The following is an 11,301-nucleotide window of genomic DNA, read 5'->3' as shown; positions in this document are numbered from 1 at the left end:
TCTGGCCAAACACTGACAGATCAATTGGATAAGGAAAATAAAACAATTTATTCGGCAGACACATCACCCTGAGAGAGAGAGAGCCTATATATATATATATATATATATATATATATATATATATATATATATATACTATATACATTAATACAATTAAATTAAATTAAATATCAATTTAATAATGCATGGTCTCTCAAGCCAGGGCACCTGCTGTTCTATCAGTGTGATATGCTAATTTCCAATGCTATAGGCTATTATTTACACCTGAAATGTTCATTATTATTATTACACCAATTTTGCTGTTAAATATTACTAACATTCAGTTGTAAATATACTGTTAATATTATTTTTAGATTGTCTTTTATAGTATCATATTATTAATTCATATTAATGTGAATTAGAACAGATGGTAACAAGAGCATTCATTCATTTAGAGAGAAAATGCCTTCACATTATCACAAATGATGAGCCAAAAAGTCCATTCCATCTTTTACCAATTCTTTAATGGTCAGCCCACGTCCGCTGTCATTAATATGCCGAGCTTGTAGGCTGGTTTTAACCTGGTTATAACCTATTACATAAAAACTGCACCTTGAACCTCAAAAACTTGTTTGGTTAGTTAATAGCATATTATAGACAACAAATATCCTCTGATGTTTTATATTTGAGAATAACAGCACCGAATTGCAGTGGGTCAAATATAATTCAATATAAAAGCCGTTGCACTTTGCCTCCTGTCTGTATTTACCAAATGTCGATATAAAAAATGCTATTAAACCAATTATTGTGGCGTTATTGAGGCAGCACGCACGTTCGATAATAACTCCATTCCGTGCGTGCGTTCACCAGAAGGGGCTTTGTGGGGGCGATCCGCTCCGTGTTTTGTGCCCTGCCCAGTCCTCTCCACTGAACTCCAACCCTCACGCTCTCTATCAGCATCTCATTCCTGTCTCAATATGTCTCAAGATGGCGGCCAATGCAGGATCGATGTTTCAATATTGGAAGCGTTTTGATTTACAACAACTACAGGTCAGTCGCATTCCCCTCAAAGTGTCCGCTTTGTGTTCGGTCGAGGTGTGTTCTCTCGATCGCGGTCGGTGTTTCGTGTTTTAGTGGACGTTCTGTTGGGTGTTTTGGAAGAGAATTCAAGAGCTCTCTCCTCGCATTGATGAAAGTGGCTCTCTGTGCTGATCAGAAATTGATCCTCTTTGTTCAATTCACATCGATCGGACACTACGACTCGCAGCCCGGGCGGCGATGCCGCGGGGATGCGCCAAAGGAGAAAGAATCCTTGTTATTTTTGGTAAATTTCTACTTAGGAAAAATCTTGTTTAACTTTATAGGATCAAAGTAGCCGTAGTTAGCCCGACGCTTTAGCGCTGCAAGGTTGGATAATTTGGGGGAAAATAAGTGCGACTCGGTTTACGGTGGCGCTGTGGTGACACCGTTCATACAGACGAGGCAGGACATTAGCTGCTTGTGTTGTTGCTTTTATTTTTTTACTGTCAATTTGGCAAGTTTATAGTCGCCACGAATGAAAACATTGGCAGGCTAGTTGGCTAACGTCGGTTAAAGTGTTTATATTTATTTATGTCGGGAATGGTGATGATGGTTTTATCAACAGCCATTTTTTTTGTTTCGCCAGGCTTTGCCTTTTGCACCGCTCAATTCTTCACTCTTTTTAGTGCTAACGTTTCTCTACAGACGGTGCCACGTCTGTGTGGAAGTGGACGGGACAGTGCTGCTGACACGAAGCATTTTGTAGGAAAGAACACGACCTTGTTTTGATAAAGAACTCAAGAAATGTTCAGTGCGCACGTCATGCACGGAGGAGTCTCTCGATGATCCCTATAGCCTCAGTAAAGGCTATAAGGCACTGTTTCCCAAACAGTGGCTCGGGACCCATCTTTCGGTCGGGGACCAATTTGTATGGATCACGAGTAAATGTCAAAACATTTAAAAAAAAAATCTATGATTTTTCATAATAATTTCATGAATACGTTTAAAAATGAAAAAAGAAAGCGAATGTTTAAGAACTAGTGAAAATAGCCGATCTACAAACTCACAATGCGGTGGGCGTTGTGAGCTTGTAGATCTGCTATTTCCACTCGTTTTTGTACCGGGGAAAACGGTCTTGAGCTAAAAAGTTTGGGAACCACTGCTATAAGGAATAGGTCTGTTCACTATGTGAATAATATAGCCACTGTATATGTAATAGCTTGAGTGACCTATAACAGAACATTGTACACAATGGGTCTATTGTGTTTTTCTGACGTTTCAACTTTGCATACTGCATTCGGAGGCTCAAATTTGTGAATATTAGGGGCTTTAGCCCAGTTTCTGTTGTCAAAACATAACATTGTACTATGTAGGGTAGCCTCATTAATCTTGCATTATTCTGTGAATTCCATGGGCGTAGGATTTGAACTTTTATTTAGGTCACGATGGCCTCGGCAGAGGGTAGACAAAGGACATTTAACAAGTGTTGTCAGCAGTCTTAGTGTTACATTAACACCACATCATCAAGGCTTCGGATCTATTTATTTGATTATACTTTGTCCTGCTGTTTCTTTTTATTAATGCTTTATGAGGAAATATGGGACTTATCTGTGTACTGTCTGTCTGTCTGTCTGTCTCCTTTTCCCCCTTTTTTTCCAATATATGTTTTGGGCCTTTTCTGCCTTTATTGATAGATACAGTAGACTGACAGGAAATGAGGAGAGAGATAATGGGGAGTGACATGCAACATAGGTCGTCGGGATCGGGATTCGAACCCGCAACACGCTGTCAGGCTGTGCCTCTTTTTGATGCCTCTCAACCCTCTCCCCTCCATGGCCCTTTTAGCTTTCTTGCACCCGCTTCTCCCTGTTTGAACTGGTGTGTGTGTAAATTTGTCTGAGATCAGGCATTTTCATAGATTGACTGCCAGAGCAGGGAAGGCACTGCCAGCAGCCTAGACATGAAAAATGCATCACATAAGTTTGTGATAAGGCCCTGGGTAATTATGGCAAAGGCCCCTATCACAAGCGATTAGTCAGGACAGTGAATCTGAGCGTGTGCGAAAAGGCTGGCGGTTGGCAGGCCTGTCTACAGGATAGGAATCAGTCAAGTATGTGTGCGCACGTGCACATGTTCGTGTGTGTGTGTGTGTGTGTGTGTGTGTGTGTGTGTGCTGGTATGCGCAGCACTGCTCAGAACATTTGCTGTCTATTATTGATGACATCTTATTTACTCTGCCTCCTACTGAGAGGCTCCTAGAGGATAGCCTTCAGAGAATAATCTTTTTTTATCATCTGTTTTCTGAGGAGAATCTTGGGCTGGTATGATATGATCATCACAGGCTGCTCTGCACACGGGCTGTCATCCAATTGCAAACTTGTTTTTCTGCTGCTTTTTGCTTTGACCAAATGGACAGTATGTGCGCACTTATTTTTACGTCTGTGTGTGTTCTTCTGGGTGTAACAGGCGCCCGCAAATGAGAGATTTTTTTGTTTGTTCTTTCGTATGATGAAAATCCAACACAGCCTAGATGTCAATAGCTGTAAGCCAATGTAGCGTGTATTCCTGAGGCTTAAACTGCTCATACTCATTAAAATCCCATTTGATCATTGGGACCAGCTCCCTCTGTAAGAAACTAGCTAGATGGTTGTTGCAGGACAGAGAGTGCTTTGAAACTGCTGTCAACTTGTGTGTGTGTGTGTGTGTGTGTGTGTGTGTGTGTGTGTGTGTGTGTGTGTGTGTGTGTGTGTGTGTGTGTGTGTGTGTGTGTGTGTGTGTGTGTGTGTGTGTGTGTGTGTGTGTGTGTGTGTGTGTGTGTGTGTGTGTGTGTGTGTGTGTGTGTGTGTGTGTGCGTGCGCGCTTGTGTTTCACCATTACATGCCCAAATGGGAGTTACAGTGATGCTTTTAGCAAGGTCTCACTCAGTAGAAAATGGATCAGAGATTCAGAGATGATGGCAGGGTGACAGTGAATTACAGATGGAGGAGGCTTTAACGTCTCTAATCCCTGTCTGTCCATTACACCGTTGAGTTTCTTTAGAGGGGATCATCATTCACTCTCCTGTTTTTATTTTTTTAAATTTCCGATTAGATCAGATTTTTGTTTTAATTTTGTTGACCTAGTCCAGCAGGTTCCTGGAACATTGTGTTTCCATTTGAAAAATGATGATCACTCTTCATATAGTCTTAACAGGCTCACATTTATGAAAAAGCGAGCATATTAGTGACTCCTAGACCAGTGGTTACCAACATTTTCTGGATCAGGGCCCACTTGAAAATCTCGAAAATGTTCACGGTCCACCCATCTGACCACTTAGCTGCCGTGTTAAGTGGTCAGATGGGTGGGATGCATGCATTTTCAGACAGTGCATGTTTATTTTAATGATCAATCAATCGATCGTGTTCCGTCTTGAATCAATGGAACTAACATAGTGTACGTCAAAGTTCCTATTTATCTGTATCACAATGGAAACTTAACTTTTCAAGGTTTAAAAGAAAACAATACCATGACATTATTTGTACATACTCTTTTTAAATATTAATGGTATATGTCATTAGAATCTTTAGTGTTTTGGCTATTATTTGGGGGCCCAGCCCGGCCCACTTACAATACCCTCACGGCCCACCAGTGGGCCCCGGCCCACAGGTTGGGAAGGATTCGCTGTCCTAGACTTTATATTTTTTTGCTAAAGCCGCGTAAATTAGAAACAGGCTTTTCTTGGTCCCCTTTCCAAATTTAGGCCTAATAGCCTGCATCTCACCTCATAATGTTTCCTGGAACAAACCACGCCAGAGCCATTTAATAAAAAAAGAGTTAACCATTGCAACAGATGGCTAAAAAGTCACCGGGATGAAAACTAGATATAGAGTTGCCTTTTTTATATTCATATTTATTTGTCCACTACGTCCCAATGGGTAAATTTATTTAGGGATGGTTTTGAAAGCAGATTCCAGATCTGTGGTTAGTGGTAACATGAGCAGTTTAAATTTCTCAGCGGCTGGTCCGCTGTTGTCTGCAGGAGTTTTAGTGTTAATTTATGAGCTGGTTGTCTGGACTCACTGGTGGGATATTTTTACCCTTCTGTTGCTGCACAGGCTTGGGGAGTGTAGAGGAAGGGGGCATCACGTCATGGTTTTACTGTAGCCAACCAGTTCTCTGCCCAGTGACAAAACCTGGCATGGGGACTGAGGTTTCACTGTGTGTTGGGGGGGTTGGTGAGCGACTAAGCGTGACTCAGAGAGAGAGAGAGAGAGAGAGAGAGAGAGAGAGTGCATGTCAGGTCTTTGGTCTCTCTCTTCTGTCTACTTTGGTTGAGGCTATGTCATGCTGTTTTCTAAGAGCTTGTACTTTTCCCTCATGAAGGTTACAACGCTCAAGTGAGGCTGAGAGGTAGGCTGTGGCTCCAGAAACCCAAATAAGCTGCACCTCTTATACCTCATCAGTGATAACGCTGGTACACTACACGGTACACACAGTGAAGGCCCATGTTCCCCAGTGGATTCATCATCTCACACTCACAGCCCAGGCTCCTCATCCTTCTCCTGCTTTCTGCTGTGCCTGAGCTGCTAGGCCTCCTTACTGTAGATGTGATATGACGCAAAAAACGGCAAGAAGATATAAGAATTCTTTGAATGTCTTAATTGTAAATCTTTCCCCTTATATCCACAAACTTTATTACAGGGAACTGAATTTTGATGGACGTCACCTGATGTTTAAATGAAAGATGTGAAACGGTTAACTGACATGTCTAAATAGAAAGAGGGATATTTTGTGTTAATTTAAGGTGAGTTTTTGAAGGCGTATATAGCCTAATTTATGACCCATGATTCAGATTACTGTACTAGGCCCGACTGTTACAACCAATTGATTTATTTTATTCCACTAACAAAAGGCCCATAGTCCCTTAGGAAAATAATAGTTTTGCCTGTCTGAAGGCGGATCAGACTCAACCCAACATTAAAGTCTCTTAGGCATTAAGGCTGCTAAATTTTGGGTAAAATGATTCTTTTGCTAAATATAGTGAAAACAATTATTAGTCAGTGATTGGGGAATGAAATAATTTATTTCACCTCTGTATAATAAACCACCTTAGTTTGTATAATACACCAGCACTCTGGTGTACTCCTGAATGTTAGATGTGGAAATGCTGTGATTGTCCTGTATCTGATACAACGCTGGGTTTTTCTGAAAGAAGTTGAACCTCAAAAGATTGGGAAATGAAATGTTGGTAAATTTTGTAAACGCCATGTGATGTAGCCTACCATAATATATGAAATAGTGTATGTGTAACTATTGATTATTTTCTTGCCGATTTATTAAATTACTGTTGAATATCTTGAAAATGGATTACTCAGATTAAAGGGAAAGTGATGAATATTCAATCCTAGTCCAGGATCCTGGTTGGTGATGCCTCATTCATACAGGTTGACGCTGTGTTTAAAAAATCTACCTTGTTTTAAAAAAATAGAAGATTTTGACATGGGATAGAAGACAGTCGGTGATGTTAATTAAACAATTATTGTGTTTATATTTATATAAGCTTAAATTCCATATCACACAACATATGCACTCCTGTAAAACGTAATAATTTAATCATTAAAAAATATTGTATTACTATTATTGTATTAAAATCAAAGGTTTTTGTTATCAAGGAAATAGATTAGTTCAGTTAACTGTTGTAGCCCTACTGTATTGTACAGCCATATAAGGCAAGTGTTGGCAGGTAAACTAATGAATTTATTTTCAACCACAGCACATTAATCATATGCACATCTCCCCACAAGAGGCCATGTCATTGTGCAGTTGTTTCCATCTCTGCTTTATACTAAAGGCTTTATTATGATACCATGCCTTTGGCTTAGCTCGCTATTGGTGACCCGTTTGCCTTTCCTAATTTTAGTGCTGTTTATCTCAGTGTTACCTGGCTAAATAAGGCTTGAGTATATAGTTCTCTGTAGACCTTATCCCATGTCAGTCTGCGACTCCAGTGTCACCGTCTGTTAGATCATTGACCACAAGTATTGAATTCTAATAGTCCTATTGGTGTGCTTTAATGGTCCAGGTATTGAATTATGATATTGGCATGGAGTGGTGGCCTTAGGATTGAATTATGATATTGGTGACTGCAGGCTAATGGTCCAGGTATTGAATTATGATATTGGTGCACTTTGATGGTGTAGGGATTGAATTATGATATGGCTCACTATCTGCTAATAGCTCACACTGTGTAATTTTCAATGCCAATCATGGCTTGAGTTGCTGGATCCATAACCGGCCTTTAGGCTCAACGCATCAATCAAATCGGATGGGGAACAACCTCCCCCTGTGGCCCAAGTCCTGTCTGGCTCTCTGTTTTTGCAACATGTTTTTCATTTTGTGAAATTCGCAGTTTTGCAACTGCTTGTATTTAGTTTTAATAATGCAAGGCTGGCAGTCTCTCACTTCACCTCATGGCTATTCACGGAGTTAAATGTCACCTTGGTATTACCTTCATTTTCTTAAGTAAATAGCCGGATCAAAGCACTTGGTAGCAAATTAAGTACGGTTTTGGTTAAAGTGTCCTCCAGAATGTGAAACGGACTGCATTTCCCATCAAATAAATAGCTCTGCAAAAATGGCAAATTGTCATTTAAAAATTAAAGTAATTTAAGGTTGTAATAAAATGCATATCTGTATCTAATGACTACCAGATACCAGTGAACAGATGCAACATAATGCAGAATTGTATTCAGTGCCACTGCCTGATATTTGTTAAATATCCTGATATTTATCCTGATGTATCTTGAACAGTGAGTTTACTGTTCCTATTTTTAAGTGCTGCTGAGGGTGTTTATACACACCAACTTAAATGGCGAGAGCCTAATATTAAGTAATGGAGTTGTAATGAGTTGGAAATCTTAGCTAGTTTTATTTCTGTCACCGTCCCCACCTCCACAGTGTTTATACTGAGCTCATTCCCATTTTGATTGTTAAAAAGCAGTGAGAGCCACGATGGTCTTGCTGCCAACTCACAGAGTAACTGGACTGGCTGCTTCTGTGTCGAGCCTCTAAAAATAACACAGACTGCTGGCTGGGCTCAGCAGAAAACTACCACCGATTATGATGATTCAACTGCCCTGTATGCACAGGTGTGAGAGTGAGAGCGTGTGTGTGTGTGTGTGTGTGTGTGTGTGTGTGTGTGTGTGTGTGTGTGTGTGTCTTCTAATTTGGATGGATGTTTTGTATTCAATGGAAATTGTGTGTCTGCATTAAAAATCCTTCTGGAGTTTACTTATAATTGTATAAGCTGTAGTCAAGCCATTCAGTGTGAACTTGGTCTACGTTAGAGTGATGTAGGAGGTTGTACCTACAGTATTCGTACCTTTAATGTTGTGGGGAAATATAATTGATCTGAAGTCAAGGCCCACAAATTTCATTAACCTAATTTCCATTGGCAAACTAGCATCACATTCACTGTAATGACCTCAATGTAATTTATACTAGTCTGTAGATTAAAATGTAAACAATTACAACCGCTAACATACATGTACTCCTAATATTATAGAGCGTCGCAGTTCCCGCCCACTTCCTGTTTTTTTTGGTGCCGGAAGAAAAAACTCAATGCATTTTTCCATTGACGTTTCCAAAAATATTTATATCTATTAATTTAAGCCTCGAATCAAGCCATCATGAGAGGACATGAATCATGACCATAAAACGTTTTTTTCTGTGATTTTTTTTAATTTTATATTTAATTATATGATATACTATATTTAATAAATACCCTTTGTTTTGCCGTTTTCAACAAAAAAAAAATCACAGAATCAAACGTTTATGGTCATGATTCATGTCCTCTCATGATGGCTTGATTCGAGGCTTAAATTAATAGATATAAATATTTTTGGAAATGTCAATGGAAAAATGCATTGAGTTTTTTCTTCCGGCACCAAAAAAAACAGGAAGTGGGCGGGAACTGCGACGCTCTATTGCCCAGGCCTCAAACAATCAACATAGAGTACATAGGACTCGCTGACCTGCGTCTCTAGGCCTATATCCACTCAATAAATGGGTAATTATCTAGAAATGACGCAGTGCTAATTTCTGTTCCTAATGTTGGATGTCCTCAGACGATACCTTTAACCCCTCCCTGACCTTTGACCCGAACAGCTGTCAGACTAGAGCCAGGGTTCAGAGGTGGTCTGACCCTACAGACCCTGGCGTGACCTTAACTGTCTGACTGGCCTAACCCTTTGGGAGCAAACAGATGATGACTTCTGCCATCTGTCTTCTCTTTAATAGGACTAGCTGCCTTGAACTTGAACTTGTGTGGACAGAACATTGAGAGAAGGGATACAGAATGCAGGCAGCTAAAGCAGCCCTGACACAGAAAATGGTTCCACAATTAGCCTAGGCAATTCTCCCTAGCCTTTAACACTTTTTTTTGGTTTCTTTTAAAGAAGAAAATGTTTTGCAGATGTCCGTATAAGACTGCAGAGGTGTAGATCTTGACTTCTCACTCCTCGTTTTTCATCTACTGTCTTGAGAATCATTTGTGTTCCTGATCTTGTGTCAGCAAAGGGGGCAAGGTGACTAGTTTCCATATGGAATGTTGAGTGCACCAGAGATGAAAAGCACTTTATTCGCCGTTCGTCACTGAACTCTCTCCACCCTCGCTTCTAAGTGTTTCACGAGTGAGAGTTGTCTACGACGTAGGAGAGGGGGAGGGGACTGTTGGCTTTATCTGTTTAGTAGACATGGGCCCATCCGCTGACTGCTGTCTGACCCTGAGTTCAGTCTTATGATTATTAATAGGCCTAGAGGCCTGAGCGTCCAGGAGCCCCTCTGATCAACTCCAGATGTGGAACATGGGAGAGGACGAGAGTCAGTTTGGCTATCCTCGTTTCACATGAAGTAGAAGGTCGGGAGATAGGCACGCAGAGAGACTGATAAAGAACCGAGCGAGTGAGAAGGAGGGAGGGGGAGAGGGAACTTTTCACAGGAGTGTGGTTTTTTTTGTGCGTCTTTGTTTTCGTGTGTGCTTTGTTTATTTCACTTTCTGCCCTCAGACCAAAAGACCATAAAAAATGTATGGCATCACCATGGTGACCATAATAACTACCTATAAAACAGTGTGTAAACTGTGAAATAAGACAAACACTCCAGAACAGCCCTGAATAGTTGATTGGCCGCCTTCTGCCATAAAACTATCTGAGCGGCAGACTGAAGGAATGCCTTACAGGCTGCGGTGACTGTCACGAGACATGAAAGCATTGGGCTCCGTGTTTTAGCCCTTCTTTATCTGATGGTAATGATAAGCTGTGTGTAGCTTTACTAGCCTATCATCTGACACTCGGCCGGGGGTTTTGAGGAGGTTTGACGTTTGAGCACGGTTTGTCGGGTTGACCATTTTGGTCTATTGATTGTGATTTTGATGGTTTTGATGCGTACTTGCGTAGGCTGTGTGGAATAGGTCAAGTCATTCTATGCAGCGAAGCCTCTGAATAGCTTTTAGCTGTCCTTCACTCTCTCTCCATTACTCTAGTGGTCCCTTTGATGTTTGGATCAATCAAAAGACAAGAGACTGAGCCCTTACACATGCTCCAGTCTACTTCCCTCCGTGCTCAATTCATCTTCCTTCATTGTGCAGGCTTCATAGCACATTCTCTTGACACAGAATAGATGATATAATTATTACCCATTACTTAGACCAGTGCTGGCTAATTATTCTGTCATTACTGTTTGGATTAGCTATGCTCATTCTTGTTCTCGCTGTTTCTCTGACATATCCTCCAAAATCAACATGAAACTGTGTTGGCTGACCAGATAGTGAGTCGACCACAATCGCAATGTCCTGATGTCCCTGTCCGAGACCTGCATTGCATGTCCTTCCCCCTCTCTGCCCTCAATTTCCTCTCTATGCTATCCTGTCTAAATAAAGAAAAACTACCCCCCCCCCCCCAAAAAAAAAGAAAGATGAAAAGAATATCCTACTATAAATGAGCGAAATCTCTCTCTGTCCGTCTGTGTGTGCGTTTGTAGTTCACATATCTCAAGAACCATCCGACCGACAGACAAACTCGGCGTGCACGTCGCAGAGGCCCAAGGGAGTGCCTTGCCCGCGGTCAAGTCAGTTGGATAGGCGGTTGTCCATAACTGCCGATCCGACCGTAATGTCCATAATAGAGATCCGGTTGTCCAGAACCATCGATTCAACCGATATGCCCATTTATGGGCATATCCCAGTATATATGCCCAATATATGCCCATACTGATGATATCAGGAACTCCTTTTATGAGCATCAAAGGGACAGATACAGGGTACGC

At 41.1% G+C, this 11,301-nt stretch overlaps 1 protein-coding gene across 2 annotated transcripts in view; it reads left to right on the top strand.

The window, feature by feature from the left end:
* Positions 1-917: 917 nt before the first annotated feature.
* The window catches only part of cux1b (cut-like homeobox 1b), a 68,252-nt gene continuing 57,868 nt past the window's right edge, over positions 918-11,301 (top strand). For both annotated transcript variants that reach the window (XM_080428167.1, XM_080428166.1), the window contains exon 1: positions 918-1,029. In XM_080428167.1, the coding sequence (XP_080284293.1) occupies positions 967-1,029 (63 nt within the window). In that variant the 5' untranslated portion in view covers positions 918-966. The remainder of the gene's footprint in view (positions 1,030-11,301) is intronic.

Source organism: Gymnoscopelus braueri, assembly GCF_963280865.1.
Source record: "Gymnoscopelus braueri genome assembly, chromosome: 5".
Classification (NCBI taxonomy): Eukaryota; Metazoa; Chordata; class Actinopteri; order Myctophiformes; family Myctophidae; genus Gymnoscopelus; species Gymnoscopelus braueri.
The sequence above is the reverse complement of the archived record's forward strand: the minus strand, read 5'-3'. Positions and strand labels throughout refer to the sequence as shown.